The 21,068-nt window shown below is 39.3% G+C and overlaps 1 protein-coding gene across 2 annotated transcripts in view; it reads left to right on the top strand.

Moving 5' to 3' along the window:
- Positions 1–21,068, top strand: part of RASA3 (RAS p21 protein activator 3) — a 130,152-nt gene that overhangs the window by 32,147 nt on the left and 76,937 nt on the right. For both annotated transcript variants that reach the window (XM_077173357.1, XM_054654573.2), the window contains exons 2-3: positions 5,686–5,803; positions 17,027–17,130. In XM_077173357.1, the coding sequence (XP_077029472.1) occupies positions 5,686–5,803; positions 17,027–17,130 (222 nt within the window). The remainder of the gene's footprint in view (positions 1–5,685; positions 5,804–17,026; positions 17,131–21,068) is intronic.

Below are 21,068 nucleotides of genomic sequence, written 5' to 3'. Positions count from 1 at the left end.
CAAGGGCTTTTAGATTAAGAACAGGTCATCTAAAAATCTCATTTTCCAGATGATCAAAATCTCTTCACAGATGGCTATTTTTGACCTGGTTTAGAAATCTAATGCAATGTGTCCCCTCCATGAAAGGAAAGTGCTGTGTATGTGTGTGCACATAAATGCCAGTGGCCAAGGCAAAGAGAGATTGTCGGAGAAGTAGCATTACTGGCCACATCTGTTTTAAAAGAAATCATTCTTTTTAATATATTGATTTCCTTTTTAGATATATTATTTTTGTGTTTTGCTTATTTTTGGGCTTTGAGAATTATACACAGATGTGGTGAGAAAGGAACATTTTTGACACTTGGCATGTATTGCTTAGAAAGTGTTTGTTGTTTTGATTTTACTGCAGAAGTACAAAGGAGCACTAAGCTACTTACATAGCTCCATGGTTGCATGCTGGGTACACTGGTTCTTGGAACTTCACTTTTAAATTTTATTTTATTTTATTGCTATTTTCTATTTGGACTGACAAAAATTAATTCAAACTCTTTTCTGAGAGGTACATACAGTATATCTACATACAGGAATTATATACAAATGTAACCATCTATTCTGCTTTCAACCATTACATTAATGTCATATAATTATCACATTAGCTGTTCAGTAACAAAGTTGGTTTCTAATGTGGATGAAAGTTTTTCAACTGTGACCATTTCAATAATAAAAGGGATTATTTTCTCAATATATTCTTCCTGAGGTATTGTAGTCATATCCCTCCCTTAGTCCCCATCTCATCTGCAAAAAAGATGATCTTCTATGTGCAAGAAAATGAACTGCTTTCTCAGCATTCAACATAAATGCAACTGTTTCTGTTCAGTTTAAATTTAATGCATGGACACTAAATCCTAGCTATTCCTGTGTGTGTTAATCAACATTGAGTATTATGTTTCTGTTTCAAGCAAAATTAAGTATTAATTAGAAACTTGTTGTCATCTTGATATTTTACATATATGCTGAATTTTGTGCATGAGTAGCTTTTTAAGCATAAATTGCGGTAATCAGAGGTCTGGGTGTACATACATTTTCTTTTTTCTGTTTTTGCTTGATCTGTGAGTGTTCAAGCAATAATGCTTTTTCAGAAGAAAGAAAACTTGAAAGGAATGCTTGAGATAATTTTTCAAGATTTCCAGCATCTCTATTGAGATAGCTTAAATGAGAACAGGAGAAGCTTTTCATTCTTGACATACATTGCTGCTCTGTTTTTGTTCTTGAAATGCTTCCCTGCAAGCTTCTTTGGAGGGTGTTTTCCTGAATATAGTAGAAACAAAGTGGATTGTTGTGGGTTTGGATACGATGCCCTTTTCAGATTTTAGGTATTTTGTTTCTGTACTTAAGTCTTTCAGCATTCTCCCTGAAGTCAAATGCTCTGGTATTGAAAGTTCAGCTGCTTTTATTGGATTTATTTTTTGGAGGTAGGTTTCTGTTTGCTTGTTTGTTTTCTGGAACAGTTTGAGAAATGGCTCTCTCATGCCATCATGGTCAAATCTATTGCAGCTAGAAAACAGCAAGCTAAATTTGTTAATGCATTACAAAATCTTCCTTAATGCATTCAGATTGGCAGATGTGTGCTGGTGACCCAATATTTGGCAGCACAAGAGCAGGAAATTTGTTGCAAAAGGTACATATAATATGTGGCTGCCATGTGGGTGCCATTCTTTGCTTTTCAGAAAGTTGCATTTGGGGAAATATATATCAGAAACAAAGATGACACAATGGCAAGTATCTAAATTCAATTTAAAAATACTAGATGCTTAAAAAAATTCAAGTGGGAAAACATTAAGGAAATGTATGCATATATTTATTCCTAGAATAATTTTCCAAGTTTTTTTAGCTCTTACCAGTTATGCTCCCAGTGCCCTTCCTTGCCATATGTGTAGGAGAGCCCTTTAAACTTGCTTTCCTTTGGTTGCTGGTGTTTTAGCAGGGCAGGAATATGCAACATTGGGAAGAACAAGGAAGGTAAATACAATTTTGAGTTTTTCCTTCATCTTCTTCCAGCTTGTTGCATTCCCTTTGCCTGGCTCAAGCTAAGCTATCTGCTGTGGTAGTCTATTTTTGAGCTGTAGCAACCTTGTAGTAATTCTATGAGGAGAATGGGGAGAAGATAGCAAGCCGTGACATATTCAGAATTGTACAGTCTTTTTTTAAGACTTGTCTAAAATGCCAATGTTAACTTTTCCACAGCTGAAATCAGCTTTGCTAGGTTTAAGTACTTAGTGCTAAATTGAGTTCGGCACACAGTTAAATTGGGACCATGTACATTGGAAATGCAGGGATAGGGGGATAGGCTATTGCAAACTTGAACAGATTATTCTGCTGCTGTAGCTTCAAATGGAAGCCTTATGCTCCAAAACAAAGTGCCCGTGTAGTCTAAATTGTCAGAGTCTTAGACATTTTAAGAAACATTCCATTTCTTCTTAGTGGAAGTGGAAAACTGAAGGTTTTAAAGGTGAGTGTGTTGACCTTTCATCTGCAAACCTTCTCCAAGTTCTCCTCTGTACAGGTACTTTACACATATGAAGAAGGGAGGAAAAAACATGGGAGTTGGCTTTTGAAAATGAAATTGATGAAGATGTCTCTTCTGCACAAATAGGTTAAATGATTAAATTCTTGCCCAAATAAATGATCTCATCAGCTCTGTTTTTGGAGAAAATGGAAATAGTGCATGACTATATAATGTATTAAGGACTTTCTTTTTTTTCATTTTGCTCATAGCAAATCCAAAAAAATACTGATCGGATTGTTCAGCTTCATTGTAGATGGCAAAACAGCGCCACAGAGGGAACTTTTTTGTCTTGGAGAAATCTAAAGAGCAACTGAAGCTCTAACAGAGTGCATTTGTTGACTTAAAATGTCTGGCTAGAGAGCTGAGTCTTTAGCTGTGCTTGAAAGCTTGATAAATTTTTCTTTCTCAACTGCTCAGTGCTGGAGGAATCTAAACAGCCATTGGCCAGTGTTGGGAAGAAGCAGTATTTTTTTTTTTTTTTGTAAGCTACTCAAGTCAGTAACATGATTAATATATTGGGTTGGTCAATTAATCCCTTGTTCTAGTCTCCATGGTTTTCCAGGGTCTTTTTCATTTTGAAGAAAGAAATTACTGTAAAATGTCTTCTCCCTCTATCTTCCCTCTGTGCACTTTCTACCATTGTGACGGTGGTGACCTTTAATTTGCTGTACAGACTATGCAGGCATCCATTTTCCAGTGATGCTAAATGGTGTCTTCCTTTACACTGCAGTTAGGTTTCAATATTGTGGGCTTTGCTATTGTAAGTCTTTTATGAAAGAAAAGAACTGAGTTCTCAAAATGTGGTTCTTAGAGTACTTGACATAACTATTACCTTTAAGTGCTTAAGTGAATATTGTGCACATGAAAAAATAATGGAAATCAAGATGAAAAATAGAGATTTGGTTTCATGTGATGCATTAATCTTGAAGTAGAAAGTGGAAGAGTGAAGAAAAAGGGAAGCTGTCTTACTGTTTTGGTTTGATTTTGAGCTTGAAAATGTTGTGTCTTTCTCTTGGAAGAAGCGTGAGAACAGTGTGCCAGCCCTGGAGGAAGACTTCCTTATCAGTCTGCTATTGAAACACTTCCTGTTGACACTGTCTCTTTGGGGAACTGTACCCTGTTATCCAGGAAAGAGGCTGGTCTCATGTGACTCTAAAGGAGAAAAATTAACAGGAATTTGCTTGCTTGGGCAGAGAAGACAGACTTGGAGGCCTCAGTCTGTGTGAGAATAGGGCATTTGATTTGTAACTTGCTTGAACTCAGACTAACAAGAATAAAACTTGGAGGTTTAGTGTGGCAGGACAGACTTCAGTGCAGACTGAGCAAGCCATCAATAATCCTCAGTATATTTTTGTCTGGAGCTGCTGCAGCTGACCTATTGCTAACACTTCAGCTTAGTTTAACACCACATTGAGCATGCCAGCAGATGTTCCAGTCACACCTTCAAATTACAGTGGAGACAGCTTTTTTTAATCCAGTGTCTCACAACTCTGAAGGAAGTGGGAAGAATGCTATCAAGTTGTATCAGCTGAGCTGAGAGAACAAACTTATTTAGAAGAACTCTGAAGCAAGGATTTAGTGTCTGAAGCAACAGTTTCTAGTCCCTTTTTAGTGCCTCTATATATGCTTCATGATTAGCTTTAGAAAACATATGCACCTACCCATATACAAACCATTTTTGAGAAATGTGGTTGTGTGATGTTTCCAAGGGCATGCCATGGGTCAATTAGCAAAAGTGTGTGAACAGTGTGCCAGAAGGAGATCATAGGCAGGAAGATGTGGAGTCCTGTGTCATTTTATGCCTTTCCTTAATAGCTGAGGGTGCAGGTTGGCTCAGCATTTCCTTGCTATGCATCTTCAGTGTTTACAGGCACATGCATGAGATTGCTGTGGAAAAATCTGCCAAAAGGAACAAGTATGTTTTTACTGAAGACAGAGTTGAAAAAAACAAGGTGATTCTGTTATTAGTATGAAGCTATTTGGGAGCCAGAGGCTGAGAAACAATGTGTCTAGGAAAGTGCACTTAAGCTGAGCTGCAAGGGTTGGATAAAGTTATATTTGTTACCATCATTTAGAGCTTCCTTCTGTACTGGCAAACAAGCCTGTGTTCCCTTGGTCTGTGCAGTTTTGGTCTTACTCCTTATATTTTTACCAGGACAGAATGACCTAGTACCCATGCTATGTACTAATAATCTCCAGCTACTGGAAGAGTGACAGTAAATAAGACCATGTGCATTGCAGACTTACATTTAGGTCTGAGTTTTGTCTTTAGAGTTAAATCACTCCTCCACACAGTGATACACACTTTAGCAAAATGATGAGGGCATTGTCCAGTTTCCTGTTGGAGAGTTTTGATTTTTATCAGTCAGCCAAGGAAGTTTAGTGCTTGGCTTTGGTTGTTAATGAATATGTAAAGGGGAAAACTGTGATTTTTGCTCTTGTTTCATACACTTGGGTTTGCTAATCTCTTGGTTAGCCTGAGTTCCTCAGTCCTGTCCTTTTTGTTGTTGTTAATTATAGTATTTACTTCTTGCTGTAGTTTTGAAACAAATGTTTATTGTGAAGAATATTCATGACTTGCATGGTACCTTTGTGCAGGGGCCTTAGGCAGCTTCACAAGTGCTAATTATCCCATCAGAGTGCTTTGAAGTCCAGCTTGTGATCTAAGACTGTTGGCTGTAACTAAAGTGACTGTTTTCCATCTCCACATCCGTGGTGAGTGGTGGAGCTGTGATCTGCACAGCTCATTTGCTGTGTTCTGGTAATGACTTCAGGATAAAATCAGTGGGCTGTGTTGAAAAGCTTGGTTGCTCCATTGTGTGGTGTTCTTGGTATCTTAGGGGAACATTAATCAAAACCTAAACATTGTATGGAAGGAGATAGTCTGCATCCAAATACATGTGGATAAATTGGATGGAATGGACTTTTGAGTTCTTAGCTGAGCTCTAAACCTGAACAGGACCTGCTGCATTGAAAACAGTAGACTGCTGCAAAATTTAATAGAGACTTCACATTTGAGAAGGAAAATGTAATACTTTTGTTTAGCTATGTTGCTGACACTGCAGTAGTTGACAGATGACTAATTTAGGGATAACATTTTAATATGTAATCTTTCTGGTTTTTTTCTTTCTTGTCTTTAGGTGAAGCCAAAAATCTTCCTACATATCCGGGGCCAAACAAGATGAGGGATTGCTACTGTACTGTAAACCTGGACCAGGAGGAGGTTTTCAGGACCAAAATAGTGGAGAAGTCATTATGGTAACACATACATATATAAATGTTCTGTTGACTCTTCTTATCTGCTAACTAGGTTTGTTTAATATTCCAAAGATACTTTCTTGAGGGGAGAAGAGAGGATGAATAGGATTCTTCCTCTAGTTTTAAAAACACTAGTGGTAAAAACAGCAATGTCATGATACTGACCTGTATTTAAAGGAAAAAAAATGCCTTACCAAGGCAATCGATATTAATTTTTTCCCTAACAATGTACCACCAGTGCTTCTTTCTTTCTGCAATAGTTGTTTTGTATTTCCCTAAGCTTTTAAAATCTCAATTTAGAAAAGGTTCACTAAACTCCATTTTGCATCTTTCTAGGCTTAGAATTTTGCATTGGTCTGGCTGCCCTAGGGAATTGAGTTAAGAATTTTATTTTTTTTCCTGTCACGAGGCTGTAACTGAAAGAAGAGGTCTGAACATAAGATGCCTGTCTGATTATCTTGGACATTTCCTATGAGATTGCAGAGGTCAAATGTAGAATGAAACAGAATGAAAAGCATGTAGCAAAAGTTAAAATGCTTTCTTCTGGAAATCCTTAGACATAAAAAATAAAGGGAACTAGGCCGGGCATATATGTATATTCTGGTAAGCCAGGCTTTTTTTTGAGTGGAGAGGAAAGAAGCAGCAAGGAACAATCAAGTTCATAACTTCTGTCTTAGGAGATAACTCTCACCCTTTTCTCAATTTGAGTAATAAGTTAGGAATTTGCTATTTGTCTTGTTATTGCAAATAACGAACTTCAGGAAGTATCTCTAGACCTCACTCCCAGCTACTCAGAAGTACCTGACACATTCAGGAATGTGAGTGGGATTTATTCCTGTAAGTCTCTTTAATTGTTCTTTCACACAAATTTTTGTGATCTTTAAGCCTTTTTGGTTTTGAGTGATGATGCTAATGCTCTTTTATTTGTAGTATACAAACCAAAAATTGCTCTGTATGCCTTCCTCTTCACCCCTATAGCTGACATGTAGTGTCCCTAAATAAATATTCCTGAATCAGTTGGTTTTTTTAAACTGATTTTGTGAATCATATACATTTTGTTGTTATTGTTGTTTTGGGGATTTTTAATTTTTTTTTTCTGGATGATCATTAGTGCTTCACAGGGAAATGGAAGATAGGAAGTGAGGATGTGTGAGAATAGTTGATATAATTTCCTTCAACTAATCCAAGCATTTTTCTATTGAAAAAATAAACTCTTGGTAATAAAAATAAGCAACAAATGTAATTCCTTCACTGGAAAAAGTTGCATCTGTTTTTAGATTGTCTTATAAAGATGGAGAGGTACATGAGGCTGTGCAAAATTGCAAGGTTTCTAGTTTCCTGACAGGACTAAGTTAATTCTGTTAATTGAGGCAAATTCAGAACTGAGCAATAATCAGAGGTCTGGAGAACATAACTGGTGAGGAAAGATTGAAATATTGGAATTGTTTATCCTAGAGAAGAGGGATGAGAGTAGCCATAAATATGTAGATAAAAAAATAAACAAAACCAAAAAAACACCCAAACAACCCCCCCACAAAAATTTGAGAGGGGGGGAACTGGCCTGTGTGTCCAGTGTGGATATTGCAAGTAATAATGAACTCAAATTGCAGTGGGGAAGGAAGTTGAGGTTAAGGTTAACTGTGAAGAAAAATCTTTGCTAAAGGTTCTGAAGCACTGGAGTAGATTTTGTTCGTTTTTATGTTTATTGCTGATGGCTTTTAATAGGTTCTATATGATCACCCTCAACTAAACAATGGGGATCTTCCAGCTTTGAAACAGTGGTGGGACCAGATGACCTCTCAAAATCCCATTATGAACCTATTTTCTTTGATCTAAGACTTGACTAAAATGGTCTCCTTCATCATTGTTTCTTCTCCTAGTCAGTGGGAGCCTGCCTTCTCCCTGTGTGAGCTTCTGTTCTCAAATACTATTTTTGAAAAACTTGCTGCTTTACAGTCTCTGAATATCCACTTATAGACATTCATATCAACTCAGTTTTGCATTTAGCCCTATCTTTGTTTTTTGGGGCCATAAAAGAAAAGCAGACAAAAATCCCAAATACATGAGTGGTAATCCTGGGATGTCTTCCCACTCCGTGGGTAGGAATTGCTTTTACTTCATGAGGCACACTCAAACAGCTACTCTATCTTTCATGACTGTGTTTACATTTTTTAAAACAAATGCATACATAGACTCCTAGAAGATGTTTTTCAAATGATACCAGACCCTACTGCAGTTGCCCATTGTTTTTTAGAGGATTCTGGGATGAGGAGCCCGTCATACTGTTCCATTCTTTAATGCTTGTCTGCAGATGGATTTAACCCATTGGGTGAGTTATTGGGCAGGTGGGGCTCATGTGCCCTATGGGCCATGGAATTTCTGTGCAGCAGAGAAATTCCTGCTCTCATGTCTGGTGCTCCTTTGGCAGGCACTTGCCAGCTTAATCATGAATTGTGTTGGTCTGTTTTTCTGAGGTATTGCAGTGATACACAAGTGTTTGGGAACAGGGATGTGAAGCTGGGCCAATGCTTGGCTAAATTAATTGAGTCCTCCCTGAAACACTGCATGGCTGGGTGACACAGCTTGTCACAGTTCTCTACAGTTTGAAGGAGAGATCACTGGCTCTGGTCTGTTGTTCATCCCTGGTTTCTACTTCCTGTCACTTCATGTCTGGCACAGGACTGGCTTGCTATAAAGTTTTAAGTATTTCTTGTATTTTTACTAAAGCTGATAACTCCCTCATCTTCCAATAAGCTCAAAAAAATTACTTGTATGTAGTCTATAGAAAACAAGATATTTTGTGTGAAAATCTGAATTAGGAGTCTTTCATATGCAGCCCTAGCCCTACTGATTCTGGAATGACGTCTTCTTGTTCAGATTTATCCTGGAGAAGCCCATCTTTTGCAGCATTTCTGAATGTTTTTTTCCTTCACCTGCATGAAAAGGCTTGTAATTGAGACAATGTCTTGTGTAGTTGGGAATTACGGTTTTCCCCCCACACACACATTTTTCTCAGTTGAACTTCTTTAGGCATCTACTAGGCATTGCATGAATCTATATTTTTCCATGCAGGCCTGCTCCTGGTGTAAAGCTTAAATAGAACTGGCAGATGGAAAAAAGGAAGCAGTTATCTCTCCTTCCCAGAGGGACTTGGATGAATGTCCAATTCTGGCTTGCTTTGAATATCTGTTAGAGAACCTTCAGACTCTGACTCATCCTCTCCTGTTTTATGCTGGGACAGTGTAAGAAGTTGCCTCCCTGAGCTTTGTCCTAATCTTCTGCAACGTATTTTCTTTTTTTATTAGTCTGTGGCAGAGGCATGAGATGACAGCTGAGAGCAGTAACCTTTTAAATCAACAATGCATGAATCATTCAGAACTCAAAAGAATTGAACCAGCACATCCTGTTGTCCAGTCAAGTGCCCTTACCAGTGCTCTGAAGAGAATATCTATGAGCTTGATGCCCTTTATCTAAATATGTGTCTCAAAAGCTGAGAGGAGCCAGCATGGTGAATCTTACCTCCTCTGTTCAGCAGTCAGGTGGGGCTCATAAATTACAACATAACTTAAATCATTCCTGCCATCCAGCCTCTTGGCTGCTGTTAAACTGGATGGTGGGCACTGCTGCCTTGTGCTTGAAGATTTTGAGGGCTGCTGCAATAAACTTAGTAGTGTCTGACTGAAACAAGTCAAGGGTTGGTTACCACTGGGGCAGGCCTTCCTATAAAGCCACAGAGCAACATGAAAGTGCTGTTTATATGGGGAGTTCAGAATCATCCCACTTCTCTGAGGGTCTTTGGGCAGGAATAGTGACTATGTGAATTGGTCAGACCAAGAAATCCAGGTTCTCAGGGAGAGAATCTTGAACTCTTCAAGCAGCACTGTTTTTGTAAACTTGGCACAAGCTTTTGCTAAATTCTAAGAAGGTCACATGCAAGTCATAAGATATGAGGGAGAGGTCAGTTAGAGCCAGGATTTAATATGCTTCTCTGTTTTGTATTTGTCATTCAATATTTATATTACCGTCATCTACAAAGACACTGAGTAGATTTGGACCCATTCCATATAACCTAGCAAAGATGTACGTGAAGGGACTCGTGTATTTTATGTCCTAAGGAGCCTGTTAGAATGACTGTGGTTTTTAAAATGCAGAGCTCTACAAATTTTTTTTTAGTTCTGAGCTGCAAGTAAACAGCCTGACAAGAATTCTGCCTATTAATTCCCTTTGCTCAATAAACCACTTATCTTCCCCCATTAGTAGCTTTCCCTACTTCAGGCTCCACCATCCAGGAGTGTTTCCTAGCTACAGATATTTCCTGAGGATAAATTTTCTTGGATTGTTGGTGTTAAGGCTGACTTTGCCTTTGCAGTTTGCATCAAATGTGCCCATTCACTTAAAGGGCAGTGTCAGCTGCAACAGGAAATCAAGGCAGCTTCTCAAATCATAGGTGAAGAATGGAAGGAATGTGACATCTCTAAATTTGTTTCAAGGATATGAATAAAGGCAAAATCTGTCGTACGCTAAGAATCAAATGTCTGACAGTGTGTGCTTTAGAGAGGTGAGCCAAGCATCTTGAGTCTGTGATTATTTAGTTCACCACTATTTCACTGAGGAATTTTTCACATGCTAAACATAGTGATCAAAGCCTGAATGAAACAGCAAATGAAGCCATAGGCACTTTCCCACCTCTGGTCGTCGTATTTTTTTTTTTTTTTTTTTGCTAGTCTGTGCTGAACATAACAATGAGAACTACAAGTCTGCAGTGTGCTTGTGACTGTATATTGAAATGTGCTGTAAACTCATAGTTAAGGCTGTGTTCTCTTTCATAGGTGGTTATACTGTGTTTGTTTCAGAATTAGATCAAGTAACAAATTCAGCCAATAGCTCTCTGAATTTTCATTAAGTTATTTTATTGCCATATTTAATTCTATTTTCTAATTCTAGGTTTGCTTAAATCCTCTTTCCCAGTGTGTTTGGAGTTCATGGCTGTGTAGCTAAACTTCTCATGTTCTGATAACATCTTGGACGCAGGCCACTTCTCAAATTTTAAACACAAAGTTGTTTCCCTTAGTTGGAATGTTGCCAAAATTAGCTGTTGTATCTGAGCTAGCTCCATTAGCTGTTTCTACATTCTTACATTGCCAGCTCACCTCCTTGAAATAACAGCTTTCCCCAGCCCAGATGCCTTAAGCAGAGAGGCCTTGAGGTGGATGTTGTAGTGTGTTCTGCAGCCTCACTCCTGCAGGTTCCCTGCTGTCTTCTGCATGTGACAGCACCTAACCTGCCTTGAATTCCTGATGACAATAAACTTCAGTTCTGGAGCACCCCGAGCCTTTAAGGGAAAGGGTTAAGATTGGTAGGAGTACAGCTTCAGCCTGGTCAGGGATATTACTGAAGCCAAGGACTGCATGGCTGTGCAGGGAAGTAATATAGCTGGGAAGAGTGCCAGTAAGGGAAGCAAGATTTAATGGAAGAAGGAGAATGAAGTGAACCTTGAGACCCAAGGCAGGGTTTATGAATGAAAGTGTTTATCTATATGAAAAGCCACCCATGTGAGTAACAATTGTTGGTGTTGTAGGCTGCTTTGAGTGATTAAAAAAAAAAAAAAGTAAATGCAGCTATAATGTGACTTCTGCTGTTTGTGTGTGTCATCTTACAGAATATTTTGGGAGGTGACCAGGGGCCAAATGGCTGCTGCTTCAGTTTATCATAATCCTTGTAAGCCTCATTGAGCCAAACCAGCAACTGTCAAGTGAGGTTGATAACTATAGCTCATGTGTCTGTCTGTCTCTTCTGAGCACAGGATTGAGAAAATGCACACTGCTTTATTTTTTTCCTCTCTGTAGTAGGGCTGGTTATGGGTGTAACAAAGCACTGTTCATCCGAGTGTCTCTGCACAGTGACATCAGAAAAAATTCACTTAGGCTCAGTGGGTGTCTGGTAGACTGCAGCCAGCACTCTCAACAGTGGGCAGAAGTGATATGTTTGGATTTAGAGGTTGCCTCCTGTGCCATATACTGCCTGTTGCATGTCTCTGTCAAATCTGTGCTTCAAATATAATATTAGTAATTTTTTATAAATTGTGTCAGAAAGCTACTGTGGCATCTACCAACTTTGGCTTTTACAGACTCTGTCTTACTTGCCTGTTGTCTCCTAGTTTTGTGTCTAGTAGGAGACTGAAGTGTATTCAGATTTTATTTGGCTTGCTGTATCTGCTTTGAATAAACCTCCTCTCTTCTACCCCACTCCCTTACATATGCTGCAAAGCATAGCATAAAAAGTATTAGCCAAGTAGTAGAAAAAGCTTAGTAGTAGAAACAAACAAGTGTGCTCCTTTGTACAGACTGATTTTGCTTCCTGCTCACATGGTGATGTGAACTCTGGTGTTCAGTTCATGTAGCAGGATGAATTCAGTATTTCTAAACCTTTTAAAATAGTCAGAGGATGTGGAGTTGTCTGTGGCATGTTAATAGTCCTTACTTTTAATCACAAAAGCAGTTTAAAAAAAATCCATACACAAAGAATTCTGGCTTGAGGGGTTTCATTATTATTCATCATGCAACTCTTTCACTTCATCCACTGAAGTACTGGTGCCAGCACAAAAACAAAACTGCTTTAGCGAATCCTAAGTATTGAAAAACAAGCATGAGGTTTTGTAACACAGCCTGAAACTAAAGAAATGTTTTTACACTAACATTTGTTTCATGAAATCTCTTCCTCTCCATTAATATTGTGATTATATCAGTAGATATATGAAGCTATGAAATAAAATTGCAAGTATGCTTCTGGAATTTAGTAAAATTTGTAAATGTGAACAATTTTTGAACCCTTTCTAGAGGGTTTATTGTGTTTGAAGTAAGGATTCTCTTCATTATTTGCTTTCATTCCACTTGATCTGCGCAGTAATTTCTGTTTCTCTTCTCCTTCCCTGTCTCCTCCTGAAAATATCCACTGCCAAAACATGCATTAGAAGACATTCAAAAATAGATACCTTGAAATGGGGAGGGCTGGAAAGCTGTAAGTGAGTGAAACAATACCTAGAGGGATCTCTTTTAGTTTTGTTTTCTTGGTATTCCAAGAAAATATACCTTGCTCCATGCTGTGAGCATTCAAAACAAGCAAGTTTTTGTTGAGGGGAGAGTGAGTATGCCTGAAGGTTCAGATAGGTTGCACTGTTTATGCATCTGTCTGACTTCATTTTTTTGTGTGTGTCTCTTCTGTGGGGAGAGCTGTGGAAGCATACTAGGGAAAGTGTCCAGAGGAGAGATTGTTCAGTGTGTGTGTGTTGGTGATAGAGGCTGTACAAAAGCTGTGCAGTAAGAGAGCCCTGTGCTTCCCAAGGAACAAGGACATATTAAGATATGTGCATGTACTGAAAGAGAAATGAGAAAGGGGTGTAAAGGAGAGCGTGTGGAATAGAAGGCTAATCAGGCCCTTGTGTGTCTGAAAGCTTGGAGCAAGGATTTAAAAATTGGTACAGATCTTTCTCCATTTCTAACCACATCAGGAAAATAAGAGACAGTGACTTAAGAACAAGCTCTGTTTCATAACTAAAGCCTGGCTGATACCTGCAGTGATACTCTTCTTGTTACTTTGATGGCAAAACTAAAACAAAATTAGCAGAGTTGTTCTGAGCTTAGTAGTCCTTACTGAAGAAGCTGGGTTTGAAAATGCAATTATGTTCAGCCTGGAAGGAGATGAATTGCATTTTCAGGGGAGATCCACTGTTTCTGGCCTTGCAAGTTCCTGTTCTCAGCAGTTACATCCCATCACTTGTTTGAAGTCCAGAAGAAACTGAAATAATGACAGCATTGGTGTTGGCCATGCCCTTCCCTTGTGATCATATTCATGTGCAGTCTGTGCTGCCAGGCTTGGGGAGGAGGCCCTCATTGTCACTCCTCCACTTTGAGTGATTAAAATATCTCTTGAGTGTAGGGCTGATTCATCTACAAGGAAAGTTCAACTCAAAACCTGTAAGTTGAATCTGAACTCACTTGGTTCTTGAAAGATTTCTGAGTTTTTGGCCAGGCTAGTTCCAGTATTTGTTTTGGAGGATGTTGTCAGACTCCTGAGGGCTGGGTCAGCAGATGCTGCTGCTTTTTATTAATTGCTCTGTCAAAATAAAAGTACTGACTGAATCCCCATCCGACAAATTCTGGCTTTTCAGAGAGAGGAGACACTGGAGGAAGGATTTAGCTGTTCTTTTGGAAAAACTGCTCTGGAGCCCTGGGGTTCTCGCTCAAGATAAGTTAGCTTGGGAAATAAATTATGGGATTTGACTGCTGCGACCTCTTGCTCTTCAGGTCTTGGTGGGAGACAAAGCAAGTACTGTTCTGAAGAGATACATGGGGAAAAAGCACACATTTCAGTGGAAGCTAGAAGTATTTTTGTGGTTGCATTTGATTCCTTCAGAAAGAAGTTACTGTTTCTGCAGAGCTGCACAAGATTGGGTTGGGAACATATCGGATTTATCTTGATGTGTGTTCTCACAATTAAAACTTTGCTGGCTAATTACCCAGTGCAGAGTGAGTATGCTTGTGTTGGAAATCTGCTTGCTTAAATTAATTAAGAACCAGTGCACCTCAGGGGTGTTACCTGAGTGATGAGAGGTTGTGAATCTGCAAGGGGCTCAAGATCTCAGAGGGGAGAAGCCAAGAGCAGAACAAAGCATCTCTTCTGTTGATGGTAGCTCAGACTGCACTGCTCAGACTAATAAACCTTGTGCCAGCAGTAGTGACCTGATATGGTCCCTGCATGGCTAAGTCAGCTAAGTCACAGCATTTCTTCTGTTAATTAGTCTCTTTCTGATTTTGTGCATTGTGCTAGGTACCTCCTGTTGTCCACGCTGCTTTTCTGGCTCTTGTTTGTTTTGCTGTGTTGTGATCTTAGTTGACTTCTGCCTCTGTTCAACACCCATGGCAAACATTAATGGGAGGGACTTGCCAAAGGTTCCAGTTGATATATCTTCCCCCCAGAATCATTAAATTATGCTCAGTATAAGTCACTTGTATTTATATTGCATTTAAATTTGCTGTACACTGAAGCTTCCCTTATATTGTTGATAGAGGATTGGATATATAATCCACAGTTCATTAAGTATCGTTTCATTCTAAGGTCATGAGTGAAATAAATTCATCTGTCATGTTCTTCCAGCAGAAAGGACAATTTTATGGCTGAATAGAGTATTAAAGCTCAGAATGATGGAAGTGTTTTGCATGTATAATGCACTAGGTATTTGGGTAACATTAATGCATTTGTTTGGCCCCCCAGGGTTAAGCCTGTGTGTGAAAACATGCACCAAGTGATGTGCACAAAGTGAGGCCCTCGGGGCTGCCAGCACAAGCATGGCTGCTGGGACAGTCCTGCAGCTCCCAGTTTGGTAGAAGCTGCTTTTAACAAAGAATTAAGGTATTTTGGGCCTGAAGTGGTGGCTGTGAAATTCTTGCTTCCAAATGAAACTTATCAAAGCAGAATGGGTAGAGCGGGTGTAACAAGGAGTGCTGAATTGGAAGGGGCATTTGGGACAAGGAGTCAAACCATCCATTTCCAGCTGTCAGGTTTTCCTCCCCTGCCTTCACAGTAGGCATGGCTGAGTGGGCCTCACATTGGTTCTTGTCACGTTGATGCATTTTTTTTCAAGGAATGGGAAACCATTTCAGTGGTGGAAGTTTAACCTCTGGGTATGCCTTGGGCTTTGTTGTTCATCCAACATGTGTTCTTTGTGTGGGTAGTGGAGTAACAACTTAAATAATGTTCTTGGTGAATCCAGAGTGATGTCTCTGGATTTCATGAAATTATGGTGTCATTTTCCCTTCAAAGACAGACTGATGAGCTAATTTGCAGTGGTATTGTGTTTTAAGGGAGATTTGTCAGCTAGCTTTTGAGGGAACGTGGTGATTCTGAGGGAGTGTATTTTTCCCATAGGCAGAAATACAAGCAAAAACATATGGTGGTGTAAAACATCCCTGAAAGAAGCCAGGGAAATGACCTTTCCTGACAAAATTCTGAAAAATTTAAAAGTTTATTCAAAGAATTGTTAATAACTTTTGCGTATCTAATTTTCTAACATAAAAATTTTAATAGTGATTTAAACTACAGCACAATTGTGTCTCATTTTTGAGCTCAACCAAGGCAATAAGGAGGTCTGTGTTTAAGAGGGGAAGAAAAAACTTGCTGGCTTTTGGCCTGTTGGAATTAGATATATTTTTAAGTCTACATCTGCAGTGCTTGCTGTATTTGTCCACGTGACTTGAATTGCATCCACTCATTTAGATCTACTGAAGCGTGAGTGACTTGGAATGAAAGGTCTGTGTAAAATGGTAGACCTGTCAATGAATAAATAATGTTTATATATGCTTATAGCTCCTAGGAGTAAATCCTTAACCATGTAATTTGATAGAAAGAAAATGAAAGCGTTGCTGTCAGGTGTCTGAGAATTTTTTCCCCCATTTAAATTGGTAGGATCCAAAGAAAGCCCTTTAGGTCCCTAAAGAGCTTTTCATGCTGAGATAGTACTTTCTTATTTTTTTAAAAATGTTTTAAAAAAAAGGTCTTACTGTAAAAAAAACCAAACAAACAAAACCAAAACTATACAATTCCACTATGCAAAAATAGATACTCAGTGCTCAGAGGTAACAAGCATGGTGCCAGCTCCAAGGCGTAGTTAGCATCAGTTGGCTGAGTCTGACTTTAAATAAAAACTTTGCAGGGGATGAGAAAAGATGCAATGGCTGTAGGCATTTTATCTTAAGTATACTAAATGCTTTAAAAAAAAAGCCATGAACCATACTGTGTTTTTCCCATCCTGTTCAGTATGCTTTTGTGATGTCTATCCTAATGATATACTGTAAGCATTCTTTGGCAGCAGGGGCCTCTCCCTGCCCTTCAAGGCACTGTATGTTAACAAATAATGTGGTCTCTGCCTCCTTTGTAAAGGGACACTTGTTTTCCAGATAGAAAGAAGTATTTGTTCTTTTTTGCTCATTAAAAAATCTTGTTCTGTGAGCATTTAAGATATTTAGGAAGAGTCAAAATGGAACAGTGCTTAAAAGTGAACATTCAGTAGTGAGGAGGACCATGACAGTCCAGAGTGTGATGTTCTGGGTGTGAAATATAAACGCACTGGCTTGTCCAGGATACCAACACTAATCTATTTTCCTTTTTTTTGTGTGTGTGTATGTGTTTGTGTATGTTGGTTTTGTTTTTTTTTTTTTGTTCACTCAGCCCCTTCTATGGAGAAGACTTTTACTGTGAAATTCCTCGGACCTTTCGCCATCTGTCATTTTATATTTTTGACAGAGATGTTTTTCGAAGGGATTCCATCATAGGTATGTGTTCATAAATTACTACTTTCCTTACAACTTATTTCTCTTGGATTTTAACTTTTACATCATTTGCAGTCTTAGGAGTTGGGGTCTTGATAGGACTGACGATGATAGTGGTAAGTGCTGCTCAGTATTGTCCTGCTTTTGTCAGTTGTCAAAAATGCCTTCAATATTACATATTATGTATTTAAAAGTTGGGGAGAAAAGCACTGTGTGTTGTGATAGTGAATGCAGATTTCAGTTTAACTAAAACAGGCTACAGAACCTTATTTAAATGCTGACAACCTCACATTTGTTACTGCAAGGGTTACTTTTTGGGTTTTTTCCTAAGGGCAGGGCCCTTACTCTTGCAGTTTTCCAGGGCCCCCACACTTGGGTGTGTGCAGTATTGTCAAACTATGGCTGCCTTAACAACAAGCAGAGGAATCCTACTGGCTGTAGGTACCTCAGGTACAATGATGATAGAATTTTGTGGAGTGTATCAGAGCAAGCTGTCACCTACAGAATAGTTTTAAAAGACTTCCAGTGCCTGTTTGAGATTGACAAGATTCCTGCTTTTCTAGATATTATTTGCTGTGTATTTCATCTGCAGCAAATTGCATAACACTCCATTTATCTCTCTGGGGATAAAAACTTTGTAAAAGCTTAGTTGTTATTGAGGGGAACAGTTTCTATTTTAAGTCACTTGAACACTTTGGACTTTTTTTTCAGTTATTAATATCTTTTGAAATAGATGGCTGTAGCTATCTTGACAGAGGTTGTAGAGAGGAAGTTGTCAGATGTTGAGCAACAGTTTGTATAATGGCATAAAATTTATTATCTTAAACCATGGAGTGGTGGTGCAGATATTTTACATGTATCTTTACATTAAAGTAATTTGTCATGCAGCTTTTTCTTTAATTATTGTTTTACATATGAGATAGGAAGTAGGTCATCATTCTCTTTGTCCGTAAGTGAGCTCATGTGTGTGTAGCATCCTGGGGAGGAGGCAGTCTATTTCTGATTGTTGAGTGAGCTTTTGGAAAGCTTTTTGTTCTCTCTAATGTCTAGTTTCCCTTGTACTTTGAAAGTAATAGCTCCCTTCTTTCAACTGATGAGTTTTTCAGTGTTGAAATTATCTGATCTCTTGTGTGTCACCAGTTTTCAGCAGCTGCAGTGACCCATCAACAGGCCAGGGACTTTTCTTGCTCAGGGCTTTTCTCATTTTCTTGGGAAAACAATCTCTTGAACCACTTAATACATGTCAGACAGGTTAAATTGCAGATAGAGAAGTGAAAATATTTTTATTTTCTCCATGCTTTCTAAGTTCATGTTTTAATAATCAAGCTCTGATGTTGGAGGGGAATTATTCAGGAGCTGCTATAGTAATCTTAAAGGTACTGAGAGCAGTTTGTGAAGAAGACATGCAGAAAATTTAGACTTTTGTTTGCATGCTTGAATGATTGATCAGGTTTTCATTTTTCACTCTCTTCAGGAAATAGCAATGTTAACTTTTGCAAGTGTTGCAGAATCCACAGGTAAGCAAACTGGTGTGTTACTAGACTGGTCTTAGGATCATAGAAAGACCTAGGTTGGAAGGGACTTTAAAGGCCATTTAGTTTCAACACCTTGGTTGAAGCATGGTGAAGTGGACACCTTCCAATAGACCAGATTGCTCATAGCTTCATCCAGCTTGGCATTGAACAGTTCCAGGGATGGGGCATCCACAGCTTCTCTGGGCAACCTATTCCAGTGCCTCACCACCCTCACAGAAAAGAATTCATTCTTAATGTCTATTCTAAAGCTACTCTTCATTTAAGGCCATTCCCCGTTGTCCTGTCACTGAATGCCTGACAAAAAGTCCCTCTTCAGCCTTCTTGGCCCACTTCAGGCACTGAGAGGCAGCTGGAAAATCTCCTTGGAGCCATGTCTTCTCCAGGCTGAACAGCCTGTCTTCACAGGAGAGGTGCTCCAGCCCTCTGATCAACATAGTGACCCTTCTCTGGACTCATTCCAGCAGGTCCACATCCTTCTTGTGTTGGGGGCCCCCAGACCTGGACAAAGTACACCAGCTGGGTTCTCACAAGAGCAGAGCTAGAGGGTCAGAATCACCTCCCTACACCTGCTGGTCACACTGCTTTTGTTGCTGCCCCAGGATGATACACTTGCCTTGGAAATTTGAGGTGCACATTGCTGGATCATGTTGAGTTTCTTGTCCGCCAGCACTGCCAAGTCCTTCTCTTCAGGGCTGCTCTGAATCCATTCTCTACCCAGCCTGTGTTTGAACTTCTGATTGCCCTGACTCATGTGCAGGACCTTGTACTTGGTCTCATTAAACTTCATGAAGCTCCCATTGTCCCACCTCTACAGCTTGTCCAAGGCCCCCTGGATGCCATTCCTTCTCTCCAGTGTGTCAACCAAACCAGAGAGCTTGGTGTCAGTGTTGATGTAGCACTAGAAGTCAAAATTCTGGTGTTCCTGCCTACACTGAGGTTTTACAGAGTGCACATTATGTATTGTAGTATTTTTCCTCTCCTCCTCCTTCTCTTTCCCTTACTTCTTATTGAGACATGTTTTGAAAAGCATTTCAAAGATATGTGATAAACAGCAATGGAGAGGAAGGGAAGAAAAAATCCAGAATTACTGTCAGTTTGATACAACTCTCTAAGTTCTGCTTGTAGTAGGAAATTTTGGTGGGAAGAGAACAGTGTTCTGGAGTAACTGCTTGTGGCTGTTTTCACTATGGGAATCAGCAGCTGCAAAGCTCAACAGTGGAGCTTTTTTTTGAACAAGGGTGTTGTCATCTTATTGCAAAAGTTCCCGTACCTTCTCGGTGATTTCTCATGTGCAGCTCCTCACAGCACAGCCAACAAACTCTATCTCTCTCCTCACCCAGCTAACCCACTCTTTTGTAGCACTCTCTTCTTATTGGACACAGCTGTGGCCTGTTAAGGACAGGCCTGTTCCTAATCTTTGGTGATTGGTACAGCTGCAACTCCTCAGGGGTGAGACTACCTTCTGCACTATTTTCTTACATTCTATCCCTCCGCACAGGGGAAGTCTTCAATTTGTAAAAGTCTGTAACATTTAAAAGCAATAGTTATTCTATCTGTATCTTCAGCTCAGTTTTAAGACTTAACTTTCCTTGAAGAGGCTTGTGCAAGGAAGGTTTGGAAGATGTCTGTACTGAAAGGAGTGATCAGAGTAGAGCTAAAATGAGCTCTTTTCCACTGAACTACCACATTCTGTAGTCAGGGGCCCTTAGTTTGCATTCCAAAGATCCCTTGTAACATTTTGTTATCATGAGAGACTTCTGTTGAAGAAAATGTAGTTACTTATGCTCATCCAGCAATGAACTTTTTCAGAGGAGGGAGTTGGGGGGTAGTAGTGTCTTCCATCCAGGAGAGACTGATTTAAAGTCCATGTGTTACTGAGCTTGTGAATTTACCTATGTGCGATTTGAAATGTTTGACATCTCTTGCATTGTTATTTGGCTGGTTTTGAGGGGATTTTGAGACAGAGAATGAGTGCAAATGGGTCAAAATGGTGAGAATTCAGCAAGTAGCTACTTTTTGTAGATGTTTGGTTAGCAGAATTCCTCTTGGTTCACTGTTCAGTGTTTCCAGTTACAATACTGACTTGGTATTACAGTACTGACTACCAGGGTTACTGGAGCTCAGTGATGCTTTTATTTATTGAAATGTGAAGTATAAGTTTGTGCTGGTAAATTAATGTAACTTCAGAGATGCAACTCAGTGTGTGACAGATGAGAATGGTCAAGCTACCAAAACCGGAAGATGTGGGAGAGAGAATATGAAAAACAAGAACCCCTTGAAACCTCTGACACAAACTTCTGAGAAGAGCCAAGCAAACTCAAACTGGAACATGTGTAGGAGATATGTTTTGGAACATGCTGTAGTATTTTGGCATACAGGATGGGAGGATTGTGCAGATAAAGATAT

The sequence above is a fragment of the Agelaius phoeniceus genome, chromosome 2, assembly GCF_051311805.1.
Source record: "Agelaius phoeniceus isolate bAgePho1 chromosome 2, bAgePho1.hap1, whole genome shotgun sequence".
Classification (NCBI taxonomy): domain Eukaryota; kingdom Metazoa; phylum Chordata; class Aves; order Passeriformes; family Icteridae; genus Agelaius; species Agelaius phoeniceus.
The sequence above is the reverse complement of the archived record's forward strand: the minus strand, read 5'-3'. Positions and strand labels throughout refer to the sequence as shown.